Here is a 16,872-nt window from a genome sequence, read left to right on the forward strand (position 1 = left end):
AGCTAGAACAAACATGACGAACACTAAGTGGATTAAGTGTTTAAGAAAGCACTCTTATGAAACTGCTCCCTTGGCATGCAATTGGTAATCACCGAACAGTCATTGAGTCCCCTGGACTCTGTATAGAATTGATTGATGAATTTTGTGTGGACAGTGGCGTGAAAACAAACTGGAAGATATCCGACAGAGGATATCAGGGTGTCAATGGAAGTTGTGGAGGATAGAGCAAAATGGACATGGTTGATCCGCTGTGGCGACCCCTAACGGGAGTTAGCCAAAAGAAGAAGTGGCGTGAAAATGGGAAAGCAGGGGGGTGAAAAACACCTCAATGGATAGGTTATGAGCTGTAGTTGTGCACCTTGACACTGGTTTTTTGACAGACATGAAGATGCGAGGAAAAAATGGTATTTTTAATCGCACTAATATATTATATTGCGAGACGCCAACCATGATGACGCTGCTTGTTTAATACATGTTTAAACCTTTAGCCCCTTTTTTCTGTGTTCCCATAATGGCCTTTAACAACAAGATCGATAGCTTCATGGTCCGAGGGGACTCTTATGTTCAAAAGAACATACCCTTATATTATTAAACATACACCTCCCGGAGACGCCCAAAATGTCGCATATGTCAGAATTGGACACGTAGACAAGTCTCAGAGTCGGAACTGCTTGTAAGTTTGATTCTGGAGCTTAAATTTTGTAATTCTTCTTGGTTTAACAGATACTCGTGGCGATCGCATGTGCGGTAATTAAATAAAACAAAGAACGCTGATGTCTCCGAGTGTTTTTATAAGCATTTAATTGCAATGTACCCAGCGACTCGTAGCTATGATAAACAGCTTATTCCAAGTTGCGGCCTGTTCCATATTAAGGTAAGGTTGAGCAGGCCAAAAAACATGGTGGCTTCAGACCCCAGCGAGGTTGCCCGGGAACGCCTTAAGACCCCAGACAGCGAAGTGGCTGAGGATCGCCTGATGAAGTATATAATTAAATAAGGCCGTTAATTATCTTCAAAAGGGGTGTTTTAATTAAATCTTATTCCGATTTATATTTTTGTTCAGGCCAGATCTGGATATGCTGACTTATCGGTGGGATACAAAACGTAAACTGTTCAGCCTGTGGCGGTATGCGCTCTACCGAGTGGCTTTCTTCTTTTTTTTATGGATATGAAATGTTGTCTTTAAGGTTTACCAAACTAGTACACCCTCTCCCTACTGGGGGGGGGGTGGGGTGGGGAGGGGGTACTGTTGTTATTCACCTCTGCCATTGGAGGTTACTGTTTTCACCCCTTTCTGTTTGTTACTTACGAAATCTAAAGATTTCGTAAGTATATTGATGACTTCCGTTTCTGTTTGTTTGTTTGTAGGCACGATAACTCGAACGGAAGAAGCTACCAATGTCAAATTACACCATGTGATTCAGGAGGGTGATGGCTAGGCTGATTAGATTTTGGTCAAAATCGGTCAAAGGTCACAGTGCGGTCAAACATAATTCCGTAAATTCACGTGGAGAAATGGAGTATTTTTGCTTCGCTCGATGTTACGAGTTCGTTTTAACTTCGATTTTAATTTTGTCTTCGGTTTTTGCGATTGCTAGGACGCTTAAAACTCGGTTGTCGAAATTCTGGTAAAAATCGGATATTTTGGAGACGTTTTAAGATTGTATAAAAAATATTTCACTTGCCGCGTCACGGGTCGTCCCATGATGCAGTGCACTCGAGCAGAGGCGTCGTTGAGTTGCGTGGAGAAATGGAGATTTTTGCTTCGGTCGACGTTACGATTTTTGATGGTTTGATACAGAATCATCGTAGAAACTTCTGGTTTGCGTCTAGACAGCTTTTATTAGGCAAGGTCAGAGGTCAAGTTGACGATTTCATAAGTACCAGTCTATGACTGCTTGTTACCTTCGCATTCTGCGAAAGGTTATGTTTTGGTCGGCGTGTATTTATTTATTTATTTATTTATTTATTTGTAATCTTGTGATTCGTATAACTCAAAAAGTATTAAACTGAATTGCATGAAATTTGGTGGGATGATTGGTTATTAGCCAGGAGGCATTCGATTAGATTTTGGGATCGTTCGGGTCAAAGGTCAAGGTCACGAAAAGGTCAAAATCATCTTTTCACGATAACACGGTCAATTTGCATGCAACTAACGCCAAAATGTTCAGAATTCAACGCCTCATCTTGTGATATGCAATATGACACAATGACGCCCATACTCTTGTTACCGGTCAGGGGGGTCACGACCTTGAAAACGAGATTACCTTCTCTTGTTGAAACGTTGTATTCACCGAGCTTGCGAGTGAAGACTCGCCAAAACGACGTGAGTTGATTGTTGTTTAGTCCGTAGCCCCCGAAAGTCAGGGGGGGGATCATGACATTATAGATATGTGGTTTGTGTCATAAGACCATTCATATGAAACCAGTTCCCCACACTCGTACCACGAACAAAAAAAGTAGTGGCGGCGAAGGTATGCGCTCTATGAGTGCCCGTTCTAGTTTGTTTGTGAACAGTATTACGGAAAAACTCCTCGACGGATTTCGACAAAACTTGGTGGGGGGGTTAGGTCTGGTCCAAGGATCATGCCATTAGATTTTGGACTTCGTCCAAAATCCAATATGGCCGCTATGGCGGCCATTTTGAAAAAATATTTGATTTTTTTTTTTGCATTTCTACATGTTTTAAGTGATTTCCAACCCCCCCACCCCAAAAAAAAGTTAGAGAAATTTTTTGCACCTTTTTTTTCAACAAAATTTCGTTTTTTTTTTTTTTTTTTTTTTTTTTTTTGCATTTCTACATGTTATAAGTGATTTCCAACAAAAAACATGCTAAAATTTATAATTGCGGCTGATTTTGGAATTTCAGGTGGATATACCCACGTAAAATCAATTTCTCTCTCAAGGAATCTAGTTATGACGAATGAATTGAATATGTAAAAGTTAAAAGTAAAAGGGAAAGTTGGAAACTAACTCTGTGAGCACTGTTGACATCAAATTGAATGAGTAGGATATCAGGTTCACTTGAGTGACCTAGCAGTATTGGCGGCGGAGGTTTTGCACTCTACCGAGTGCTCCCCCTCTCCTTCTCTCTGCGGTGAGGGTAATTCCACCGTAACGGACGTAACATTCAGACAGAACTTATTTGCAGTTCTCAAAAATATTTAATGAAGAACAAGGTTATCGTACCAAATGTATTAGTTTATTGTGTGCAGTGAACGCAAAGGTGCCAGGAAATGGTAATTGTATGAGATTAAGAATGTTTGCCTGAGTGCTACGGTATGATGAATCTTCGTAACGGATGTAACCATCAAAATACCCCCTTTAGCATGATGATTGTTTTGCTCACAAATTTATGTGCAGTGTTCTACGACAGAAGACTAAATCTGGTATAGCAGCTTGGTATAGGTAAGTCATTGTATTCCCAGTATTTATTTGAGGAATTAATGATACCGAGTAGGCAGTACTATGGCAAATGTAATGGAACGGACGTAACATCTCTGGACGTTTATTAATAAATGTCCAGAGATGCTACCACAATGTATACAGACGCTGCTTGATGAATGACTGGCCAAAACAGGGGTGTAGACACATTTCAACTTGAATAAAAACCAGTTAAACCACTTTTTCAATTCATGATCTGTCATATGGTATATAAGGTTTAATGAAAAATGTACTTTCAAAAAATAGCCACCAGGTAACTTTTTTCCATGGAATTACCCGTATATAAATTACAGTAGATCTCGGCTCAGGTCCATTGGTCTGTGGGGGATGCAATAAGCATGTAATGCCTCAAGAATGTCTGGTTTCCTCCCTTTTACTTTAGTTTGAAACAGCTGTAGTGAATTTAAATAGGTAATCATACGTGTTTGTGGTGTATAATATTTTCCTTCTGGCAGGGGCACCCCACAAAACTCCACAACAAGTTATTATTGTACACATTTACACGGCGCTTGTTCAAGTAGGAAAAACCCCTTGGGGAGGGGTGATAGATATTATTAGCATTAATATTATGCTTTTATCATTGTTACTTTTGTTTTTAGAAGTGACCTTGGAAAAATTCCACAAAAAGCTATCTCAATACTGTAACATGGATATTGCCCAAGGTGGAGAATTACCTTGGAGGGGGGAGGGGGTGGTAGAATTTAAGTTGCTACAACCTCCATTGTGTGACCCATCGTCCTCTTGTCAATCTTGTTTGAGATTTCATAGTAACGTCCAAATGTATTAGACACCAAATTGTGCATTTTAGTATGATATGAAATGTTGTCTTTGGAGTTTATCCGACTTGTAATACCCGTTCCTTACGGGAGTGAAAGAAAGTTTCAATACCCCCTCTTCTGGGAACTCAGTAGTTAAACCACTTATTACAGGAATACACGTGAAAATTGCAAATCTTCCCACCCTTGTGGGGGTTTTGGGGTGGGGTATTTTCTACCCCTGACCTGACTGAGTACCCTAGCACGTAACTGAGATTGGCCAAGCCATTTGAAAAAAAAAATTGATTTAATTTTATATTTTTTTGATTCCACAAGTTTCAGACGTATGGACCCAAAGAGGATCGCTGAATTTTAGTACGACTTTGTTGTGGAAACTGACCCGTATAATAAAAGTAATTTTAGCAAAATTTTGTTGGTTGGATATGTGTATTTACACTACTTGAATGATGTTCTGCACCATTCCATTAATTTTTATATATATTTTTTTATAAATTGGTTGACACTAATACTTGTTACCTATGGGAGTGAGAGGATTTGTTTTGCATAGTTTCCCTGATCTCACTACCCCCTCCTCCTGGCAGGGGTCGATGGTTAAAGCTCTTTCACCACTCCATCTGTAGGCGCAAACCACAAGTCGTCTCACCACACTCGCTGGTGGGAGGAGGTATTTGATGCCCATGACCTGACCGTGGGTACCCTGAGTATGTATAGTATGTAAAATTTGGAGGAGATTGACCCATCTGTTTAATTCTATAATGATCATACATCGATAACACTGAACAACAAAAATTTTTTACTGGAGATGTGTAAAGTGATTTAGACTAATTTGGGTACGCTGATTTCAAAAATCATAACCGTTTTGCTGTATCACGTCAGGATTTTCAGTAACAGAAATATTCCCATTGCCTAGAAGTCAGGATTTCAATGAAATTTACAAAAATTCATTTATTCATTTATTTCATCATGAATGCTTCAAAATTATAGAAATTACAGAAAAACTCCACTAGAATGTAATTAAAAATGCTTTAGGCATTTGGCTTTGCGTTTGTGCTGCTCTGTGTCAGTTTCACGATGCAGGAACCAGCAGAAATCGCCCATCATGTTCGGGTTGTGCCGCCCTTGGTAACGTGTCTCCATGAGTGAAATTTCTTGGTGGAATCGCTCGCCGTGCTCGTCCGAGACTGCTCCCAAGTTGTCAGGGAAGAAGTTCCGGTGCTGGTGTAGGAAATGGATTTTCAGGGACATCCTGGAGCCAAGTTTCCTGAAGGACTCCAGCAGCTGCTGCACTATTTCTTCATAGTTGTCCGCGCGCTCGTTCCCCAAGAAGTTGTCCGTCACAGCTTTGAAGCTCCTCCACGCTGCCAGCTCTTTGGGGTTTAGAATTGTTGGAAAAGTTTCGTCCTTCGTAATCTGTCGGATTTGCGGTCCAACAAAGACACCAGCCTTGATCTTGGCCTCCGACAAGGTGTTGCCAAACTTTTCCTTGAGGTATAAAAACCCACGCCCATTCAGATCCATTGCCCGTACAAAACTTTTCATCAAGCCGAGCTTTATGTGGAGTGGTGGAAGGAAAACCTTGGCTGGGTCGACAAGGGCGACATGCTTCACGTTGTGTCGACCAGGTACATGCTCTTTTCGCTCTTCCCAATCTTTCTTCGTCCAGTGATTCTTGTCGTCTCTGCTATCCCAGAGACAAAGGAAGCACATGTATTTCGTGTAGCCTGACTGCAGCCCTAACAACAGCGCCACCACTTTCAAGTCTCCGCAGATGTGCCAGTTGAAGTCATTGTACTTGATGGAATCAAGCAGCTGCCGCATAGTCTCATAGGTCTCTGTCATGCCGAACGCGTGAGCCAGTGGGACTGATGGTTTCTCGTTGCCATTGTGGAGCAAAACAGCCTTCAAGCTGTTCTTCCCCGAGTCAATGAAGAGGCGCCAGTCTGCAGGATCGTGATCACACCCAAGTTCTTTCAACAGACCGTTGATGTCACTACAGAATGTCATCGTGTCTTCCATCTCAAAGAACTCAGCCATGTCTCTGTGACGTGCTCTGAACAAGGATATCTTGGTGTTAGGTTCAAGTAGATTCCACTGCTGCAGCCTTGATCCAAGCAGCTCTGCCTTCGCCTTTGACAGCGAGAGATCTCTTACAAGATCATTTAAGTCTCCCTGGTTCAGAAGGTGTGATTCTTGAGTGTCGGGTTCAAAAGGTTCATCATCACCATCCTCTTCACCACTGCTTTACAGCTATGTTCTGATCAGCTGGAGGTGTTGGAACGGGGTTCTCGTCATCATGAGGCACAGGTTTACGAGCAGAGACGCAGTCAGTGTACTTGATGTGACCTTTATTCTTCTTGTTGAAGCCGGCGATGCTTGTGCAGCAGAAATAACAATCATCATGATGATGCTGCGGCTCACGCCATATCATGGGCACCGCAAATGGCATGCTCGCGCGCTTGCCCACCAACCACTGAGTCAAGGTTGTGTGACAGCTTGTGCAGCAGATGTGTGGTGCCCAGCTCTGTTCTTGGTCCCCCACCTTACACCCGAAGTAGTGAAAGTAGGCGGCCTTCATTTTCACTGCTGTAGATAAACTTCGCTGTTGATCTTTTTTGGTATACCGACCACAGACATAACAGAAGTTGTCAGGATGATTGGTACAGGAACGCCTACTCATCTTTATCTGAAAGAAAGAAATATAACACAAGTTAACAACAATTGTACGAAATAGACATGTTAAAGACATATGTAAATTTCATTGAAATCCTGACTTCTAGGCAATGGGAATATTTCTGTTCCTGAAAATCCTGACGTGATACAGCAAAACGGTTATGATTTTTGAAATCAGCGTACCCAAATTAGTCTTAATCACTTTACACATCTCCAGTAAAAAAAAAATTTTGAAATTTGTTGTTCAGTGTAATTGCCATATTTTATATCGATTATTACCTTCGCCCCTAAAGGTGGACAGAGGTTATGTTTTCACCCCTGTCTGTTTTTTGTCTGTGTCTGTGAACAGGATATCTCAAAAAGTTATGGATTGATTTGGACCAAACTTAGTGGACTGGTTGGGTGTGTGACGAGGATGAATCTCTTCGATTTTGGTTTAGATCCAGATACGTTTTTATTTATATGTGATTCTTCACCATGGATTGAGATCGTGCCAAAAATGACATATAGCATATTTCAACAAGTAACATCGGGGTTTTTTAATTTTTATTTTAACCAACATGAACAGTGGGCCATTTTGAATCTGATGTCGAAAAAAACTAAATAATGACATCCATATGTATACCATCTTGTGTTGTCTTTGTGCCAAGTACAAATAAAATTGGTCCATACATGTCTGAGATATGGTTGCGGACGCACGCACAGACATGAAAATCAAGACCAAATCCATAGCCTCCGTTTCGGACCAAGTCCAACGAGGGCTAAAAAGTTGTGGATGAGTTGTGACAAAGCTAGGTGGATGAGTGGTTTCAGTGACAACAAGCAGATTACATTTTGGTTCAGGTCCGGATCCAGATCTGGCTTATCAGTGAGATACAAAACATAAACTGTTCAGCCTGGCAGAGGTATGCGCTCTTCTGAGTGCCGTTATAGTTTTCCCATTCTAATATATTGGCGATCATTTTATTTTATAGAACTTACTACAGTATCATTAGGAAACTTCCAGTTGGCTGATCTTGTGGTGGAAGAAGGCAAAATACTCATAACATTCAAGAATAGGCCTGTGAATCAGTTTGTCCAAATGGATTGTCACAATCAGGATAGAAACATGATTTTGGTCATTTGATTTGAGTGTGGTGAGCTAAATATCCTTTCTTGGCACAGTTATTGCTGATGAGTGTTTTGGCTTTTTTGTTTGTTTGTTTGCTTGCTTTCTTACTATCACACACCCTTTATCTGTCTGGACTCTGGAATATGTTTACGGTTTGTATCCCACTGATGGGCCGGATCTGGATTCGGATCAGAACCAAAATATAATCGGCTTGTTCTTGTCCATTGAACCAACTCGTCCACCAAGTTTCATCAGAATCTGTCCATAACTTTTTGAGATCATTTTTGGCCCTATCTTTCTGGTGAAGAATCGCTTTGAAAATCCTCGTATCTGGATCTTCACCAAAATCGAATCGATTCGGCTTTGTCACATACCCCACCTGCCCACCAAATTTCATCTGAATCCGTCCACAACTTTCGAGATATCCTGCACATACACACAGGGTTGAAAACGTAACCTCTGTCCATCGCAGATGATGGAGGTACGAAGCAATGTTTCAAACATTTGGATGTGTCCAATTTTTTTCCCTATTCTGAGGCAACCGAATGCATTTTTCAATATTTTTATCTGGAATGAATGTCAAGTTAACATTCAATATCAACACGATTGTTACTTAGAGATGACAATAAATGAGTTCCTTTGTCAGTAGCATACTGCACAAAACTTCGAGTAACATGTAATATCGGGGAACAAATAAACTCTCCAAACCATAATTGTATATATGTTCTTAAAATGGGACGTAGCTACTCAAAATACTTAAGCAAAACATTCCCTGTAGCATGTATGTACCTGCTCACACTCATAATTACAATTTATAGGAATGATACCATTAAGGCATGACAGACATGCATGCAAATTTAGAACAAAAATGAATACTTTACTTTACTTCAAACATTTTGTTTCAGTTGGAAGACGACGATGCACAATTTTTCATCAATAACATTGTCTGTTCTTCATCTTCAGTGCTCTCATCTTCATTGTTAAAGATTTCATCATGTCAAAGTTATCCCAGCAGAAATGATAACGTTTCTTTGTTTTATCAACAGTGACTAGTAGAAGACTCATTTTCTTTGACATGGTTACACATTGCTGTTTACAGCTCCAGCAGGGTCGAATATAATACACAATGCCCAAAGTGATTGAGTATACTCCACTTCAGCACTCACTTCCTGTGATGTGCCGAAGAGTCATAACCAAGAGGAGATGTTTCAGCACTTTCCCTGGCCACCACTAACTGCATAGCAAATGTCTTGGCCAGTAGAGTTCATCAACCTTTCCCTTTTTAGTGGTTAGTTGAGCACAGCCTTGCTTGCCAGATGTTAAGCTTGTAAGGAACTTCACAAGCTGACCTGGTGGTGTAACGATGTTTGAGAGCAAATGATCTGTAGAATGTGGCCAGGGAAGTTCTTCAGATTCTCTGAATGAATCGATGATGTAACTAGAAGGGCACTCGATAGAGCGCATACGTCCGCCGCATAATGCCTGATCCACGAGAACATATCGGGTCCATTACATTTTTGAAATATCATGTTATACAGTACTATATCGTTTTTGACTCGATCTCTCAATGGTGAAGAATCACTTTGAAATTAAATAATTCCCGTATCCAGATCCGGATTCGGATCTTCACCAAAATCGAATCAATTCGTTCCTGCCACACACCCAACATGTACACCAAGTTTCATCCGGATCTGTCCACAACTTTTTGATACATTCTGCACACAAACAGACACAAGGGTGACAACATGACCTTCTTTAACCTTCGGTGGCAGAGGTAATAATGCATAATACACAATGACAGAAAAAAAAAAAATAATAGATGCGCTCTATCGAGTGCCCTGCTAGTTTCAATTGTGTTGGTTCCTGGGCTTCAAGAAAATAAACACTTTTTTTCCCCCACCACTTTCCCATTGGCCATTGGTTTCCACTATCATGGCATTTTGCAGGAAACTTTGTGTGTGTGTGTGTGTGTGTGTGTGTGTGTGTGTGTGTGTGTGTGTGTGTGTGTGTGTGTGTGTGTGTGTGTGTGTGTGTGTGTGTGTGTGTGTGTGTGTGTGTGTGTGTGTGTGTGTGTGTGTGTGTTCTGATGTGCTGGCAACATGTTTTGACCCATGGGACTCAAATTTACCATGAAGACTGTTCACTTCCTCAGCGTGGTGTTTTGTTCACTATAACCCCCTCTCCAACGACCATCCCACCCCCATCCACTACCATGCGTTTGCTTTCATATACCAGGTACACCCTTCCACCCATAGGGCTCACTTGCACTTGGTATAAAGTATCCACTCCCCAGGATAGTTTTGCACCTTGCCCCACCTCCTGCTTTGCAGATGGGGATATTGTTGGGGGGGGGGGTGGTGGGATGTGGGAGAACGAGCGAGGCTTCACCACATGTCACTTTACACTGTCTGAGCGAGGGAGAATGGTGGAGGGAGGGGGATAGTGGGAAGGGGAAGGGGGTGGGGGTGTTCTGGACATGTGTTTGATCGGGGGATTGGAGACAAAGTTGTCGGGGGGGGGGTGCGATTTGTCCTCATATACCAGCATCAATTCAGGATTGAACGAAATTGGAGAGGCTAAAATGGCATGTTCAAATGAGTCGTACTGAACAATGCCTGGCCACCTCACAGACTGGGTGGAGGGATTCTGGGAGAAGGTGAGCATGGGGGAAGAGGATGTGAAGGGGGGGGCGTTTTCCATCAATCGTCAGACATGTCAGTGTTCATGCCTTTTAATTTCCACATGTATGATAAGCTCTAGAATCTCTTAACCTGAGACAAATTGCAGAATTGATTCCAGAAGCAGTTCCAACTGCTTAAAAAAAATAAAAAAATTTTTTTAAAGCTTTAATTTGTCCAATTCACACATTCTTTGAGGCCACTTCCTCTTCTCCACCTCAGAGTTGTATGCTGGTGGATGTGGTTTGGGGGGAGGTCGAGGGAAGGCACAGCATACCAGGGCGAATTTTTATTTATTTATTTATTTTTAAAGAAATAATTATTATTAGTAGTATTAAATAAACGCACCCAAATAGCAACGCTTTCATTTTAACTGCTATGCTCTACATAAAACCGGACGGGAGGATTTAACAATAAAAACCCATGCTGTCTACCTGGCAAAGTCCCGCCTCCTCCACACACACACACACACACACACACACACACACACACACACACACACACACACACACACACACACACACACACACACACACACACACACACACACACACACACACACACACACACACACACACACACGTGTTCCTCCAACATCCTCACGTTCCATGCTAACCGTGCACAAGCACTGGTGATATACTCATCCTTTCACTCGCACACATGGACGGATTTCCCCACACCTGCACTGCACAGTGGCTTCGATTCTGCAGCACGTTCGCTTCCCGTGTGTCTTTCGGCACTGCAGCACATCTGCTCCTCGTGCAGAAACACATGGTTTGCCAGATGGCTGCATAACCTCCTCCACAGCTCCACACGCCACGGAAATTCTGATGACTCCACCCTCAGCCGTAACATCCTTCAAATCAGGGCATGTAGCAGATATTTTCTCTCTGCAGACTGAGATAATTGGAAGCTTTTCCCATCACACCCTCCCCCCCCCCCAGGTTTTTGCAAGATGCATGTGGTCCACCAGCAACCCCCTTCTGGTGAAACTCCCAAAATCCAGAATCGCTGCTCACCTCCTCATTTGTTCCCCCTCCCCCTTATTTATTTTTTATTGTTATTATTTTTTGTTTGTTTGTTTAATGCCTCTGCTGACAGTTGCCACAGGCATTATGTTTTCGGGTTCTTCAACCGTGCATACGTACATCTGTCCATGCTAATTTTCTCTCCAACCGCTTCTAAAATCGACACAATTTTCACCATAGGTGTGAATACTCATGTAGAATGTTTTAATGATAATTATGACGTCGTACTGTTGCGAATCTGGAAGCCATGAGCACACAACATACAGGTCCTATAGAGCAGTTATATCGGTAAGTATGTGTTTTATAGATAGTTTCCTTTCCCTTGTCTAATGGGTAAATAAATGTTCATGCGCTGTGAGTTACTTTTGATAGTTAGGATTTCCTATTTGTAACACCACCAGCTTTGACAGCAACAACGACAACAACGGATTACTACGGCTCTGCAGAGAACAACAACAACAACCCTCTGCTCCTGGATTCTCAGTGGAGGAGGGGTCATGCCCCCCACCCACTGATGCGCTGGGCAGCGCGCCGAGTGGGGGAGGGTTGAGCCGTGCCGGAGCGCATAAAAAGGGAGTCAGTCAATCGGTCTGGGCTGCTCTGGAGCCTGGGCTGTAAGGTCACTGATGTCAAGGTCACTGATGCTGTAAACTTGTGAAATCATCCACCATTTATGACTCAGAAATGCGGTTTGATTTCTGAGGTCCGGTTTCTATCCTTATGAAGACACATTGGTCATAAATGTTCCAAATCAACCATTTTCAAAATCTATCTCTGGACAACTCAGAAATGTAGTTTGATTTCTGAGGTTTTCTATCCTTTTTACTCCCGGGCTTTCGTCTGTACGTTGAACCAAAAGACAAGACGACATCGAAGCCATTCTAAGCTGATCAGAGATCCACATCTATAGAGCTTCAGAGATAACCATCACCCCCAACTGGGGGTAATTTTTTTATTTGTTTGTTTGTTTATTCAAGCTTTCCCAAAACGTAATTCCGTGGAGCTTAAGGGATGGCGCGTCATCCATCCATCCATCCATCCGCAAATACTTGCAACTTTTCTGAAACTTCAAGTACGATTTTTATGAAACTTTACCGTAACCTTCATCACCCTGTATGTAACAATGTTTGTTCATGGCATAACAAAATGTGGCCCAAATAAAAGGGGGTCGACGTGGGTTGCTCTCAAAAATACGTATTTACTTCTTAGAAACTACACATGCAATTCTGATGAAACTTGACCACAACTTTCATCACCTGTGATGTACTAAAGTTTGTTCATGGCATTAAAAAATAATTTGGGGTCCGAGGGGGTTGACAAAGGGAGTTTTTATGGGGGTTTTCCTCCCCCCCCCAAAAGAGGCATTTGCTTTCTTCTTAGAAAACTTCACACATGTTTCCAATGAAACTTGACTGCTACCTTCATCACCTGTGATGCTCCAAAGATTGTAAAAAAAATTGGGGTATATGAGGTGGGGGGTTTCCCCCCAAAACATGTATTTGCTTTCTTCTCAAACTACATGCACAATTCCAATGAAACTTTACCACCAACTTCTTCACCCGTGATGTAGTAAAGCTTTTTCACAACATTAAAAGAGATCGGGGTCTTGGGGGATTTATAGGTGAGGGTTTCAACCCAAAATAGGTGTTTGCTGTAACATTGGTTAATTGGTACATTTTGCTGATTCCGTCCCACATTTACTTCCTCCTCAGTATCATTATTCTACAAAGTTAGTGCCCAGGGGCATTGCCCCTATTTATTTGACGGTCATCGGTGGCTTCGTGATGACGTCATAATTGCATCCGTGGACTGCTTTACCCGATGAGTATGAACATTTTTGAGGGTCATCTATAGCGAAATTGGCTGTGGGGAGGGGGGGGAGGGGGGAGTGGGCGGAGCGAATTGATGTCATTGTTCATGTGGTTCAGCAGCTATATATATATATATATATATATATATATATATATATATATATATATATATATATATATATATATATATATATATATATATATATATATATATATATATATATATATACATACAGTATATATATATATATATATATATATATATATATATATATATACAGTATATATATATATATATATATACATACAGTATATATATATATATATATATACATACAGTATATATATATATATATATATATATATATATATATATATATACATACAGTATATATATATATATATATATATATATATATATATATATATATATATATATATATATATATATACATACAGTATATATATATATATATATATATATATTATACATACAGTATATGGGTTCACGAGTCAGTAAGTGACCACTATATTCGTTAGTGGTGTGTGTCTAGTCGATCTAGTCTATCTACCCTTATTATCAGTATTTCCGTCGATATGTTTGTCTGCCTGTTGGGTAGTCGATCGTGTTTTTTTGAGATTTTTTTTTTCTTCTACCCTTATTGGCTGCTCTTAGAGCACCCTTATTCTGAACATTTCCATCTGTCTGTCTGTCCGCGAAACTTTGGTCAAGCCTAGGGGCTAAACCACTCAATAGATTCCAATGAAATTTGGTAGGTAGGACCAATATTTCTGGGAATTGTGTGCTTTCGAATATGGGACCCCGGGCCCGAGCAACAGCAGAGCAACGGCCCTTTAAAGTGGTCAAAAAAATCGAAGCTTGGAGTTCTGTGCACAATCTATCTCCCTCCCTTCATGCCAATTTGCAGCCCAAACAAAAAATATTTGTAGGAGGAGATAGGTTTTGGGCGAGTACATGTCGAACATTTCAGAAACGGTTAATTGCGAATATCTCTAAGAGAAAGAGTCTGATTTTGATGAAACTTGGGTGAAATGTGTACAATGTGGCTAGCATGTACACAAAAATGAATGGTTGCTATGCACACCTCCGTTGCTTAGCAACAGCTAAAATACTTCATCGTACACTTATTGTGGACTGTACAAAAGGACTGTATACCTCCAAGGGACCTGTTTTTTTGTGCCCAAGGAGAATGTCTTACAGCATCATGAAAAAATAAAATCTTTAGCGAATTGATAAATGGAATTACCAGGCTGCCATTTGTTAGTCTCTTTGGAAATGTGCCTGAAATTTCACAAGGTGGGTTTCTGAGCGCAAACTAAGAGGGCTGTGATAATCATATTTATTGTGCTAAATTGATTGATAGCATGTACATGAATATCGGCTCGTCGTGTCGGCCAGCTTTCCATCGAGAGCGAGCAGCCATGTCGCCTACCGGCTTATCAGTATTTCCGTCTGTTTGTCTGTCTGTCCCTCTGTTCGGTCCAGTGCTCCGTTAATACAATGGCGATTTCGATGAAACTTGGTTGGTAGGTTCATACAATGACCTAGTTCTGTGCAAATGAGAACCGTTGCTATGGACACCACCGTTGCCGAGCAACGGGACTTTGAAATGTTTTGAAAATCATAAAAAAAAATTTTCAAAAATCGGGCCATGAGCGACTGTGGGCAGTGCATTCAGCCATATTGTCAAAAATTTAAAGCCGGATCATATGAAAACTGTCGGAGAAGATAGACTTTGAATGAACCCTGGTCGAAAACAATAAAAAACGAAGTTCGTTAAATCTCAGAGACTATGAGTCAGATATACATGAAACTGATATGGTAGGTTCATGGTATGTCCTAGTTATGTGTGAGAAAGAATAGTTGCTATGGACGCTTTTGTTGGCTAGTAACGGCTGAAAAACGACTAAATTCGACTTGATCGACTACCCATGTCCACCTACCGGCTTGTCTGTATGTATGTCTGTTCGGTCCAGTGTTCCGTTAATACAATGGCGATTTCAATGAAACTTGGTTGGTAGGTTCATACCATGACCTAGTTGTGTGCAAATGAGAACCGTTGCTATGGACCCATCCGTTGCCCGGCAACGGGACTTTGAAATTTTTTTTAAATCGTAAAAAATAATTTTTTTCAAAAATCGGGCCACGACCGACTGTGGGCAGTACATTCAGCCATATTGTCAAAAATTTCCAGCCGGATCCTATGCAAACTGTCAGAGAAGATAGACTTTGAATGAACCCTGGTCAAAAACAATAAAAAAACGAAGTTCGTTATATCTCAGAGACTACGAGTCAGATACCATGAACCTTCCATACCAGTTTCATGTATATGTCATAGTTATGTGTGAGAGAACTGTTGTTATGGACACCTCCGTTGCCAAGCAATGGCCGAAAAACCTCTAAATGTGGGGGTATTTTAACGAAAAAACAATCTGCAGCATTAACCCTTGAAGCTAGAATCATGAATTTTCTTGTGCTCAATCCTCAGGTCATTCCCCATCGAACGGGCCCATCGCGTCAGGTTCTGTTGGGTAGTCGACTACCCATGTCCGCCTACCGGCTTGTCTGTCTGTCTGTCCCGAGCATAGCTCCGTGGGTTTTGATCCGATTCTGATAAAATTTTGGTGGGAGGTTTATATCATGATCTAGTTGTGTTTTCATGAGAATGGGTGTGGCGCGCCCATTATGGGCGGAGCCACGCCCAAAAAACGTGTTTTTAGTGGGTAGCCAATTTCAATTTACATCTTCTCTGAACGGGTTTGTCGAATTTGGCAGGGGTTTCGGCATTTGGCTAGCACAATGGCACCTGCATAGCCCCACGGAGCTCGTTTTTTTTCTTTTTTTTTTTTCTTCATTTTTGAGTCAAGGTCACGAACTTAGAAAATTGCGAATTTTGACATAAAAAAAAAAAATCAGACGACCACCCAAACTTTGAGAGCTAGGATGACAATATTTTTTATGCATAATCTTGAGGTCATTCCCCACCTAAAGGCTTGAAACCATTTTGCTCTATCTCGAACACCTTGCCGTGGCGCCCCCCTTCAAGTTTGTTTTTATGCTGATTTCATCAAAGTATGGATAATCCGAGGAGTGTGAAATGCCATATAGCGTATATGACGTTGTATTGTTCCTGGAATGTTCCAGAGGAAGTTTTGCACCAAAGGTCATAATCCTTGACCTTTGACCTTTAAAGTTCACAAAGGTCAAAGTTGTGGGAATCAAACCGGGTTTTCGACCTTCGACGAACTAACTCTAATAAGCGATAGCAGTATCCTGTTTTCTTTTTTTTTATGTCCACAACATTGTTTTGTGACCTTTAAAGGTTATGCAAA

General features: G+C 41.2%; 1 protein-coding gene across 12 annotated transcripts in view; it reads left to right on the forward strand.

Annotated features, from left to right (window-relative positions):
* The window catches only part of LOC147030343 (la-related protein 4B-like), a 146,004-nt gene that overhangs the window by 13,444 nt on the left and 115,688 nt on the right, over positions 1 to 16,872 (forward strand). Inside the window, exon 2 of one of the 12 annotated variants that reach the window (XM_085874276.1) lies at positions 4,802 to 4,884. The exons of 10 other annotated variants lie outside the window; for them this stretch is intronic. In XM_085874276.1, the coding sequence (XP_085730402.1) occupies positions 4,802 to 4,884 (83 nt within the window). Of the gene's footprint in view, positions 1 to 4,796; positions 4,885 to 16,872 lie in introns of those variants that run through there. One more of the 12 variants, XM_085874279.1, reaches the window with a different exon arrangement.

Source organism: Eptatretus burgeri, chromosome 3 (assembly GCF_056783735.1).
Source record: "Eptatretus burgeri isolate ZD-2024b chromosome 3, Ebu_testis_v1, whole genome shotgun sequence".
Taxonomy (NCBI): Eukaryota; Metazoa; Chordata; class Myxini; order Myxiniformes; family Myxinidae; genus Eptatretus; species Eptatretus burgeri.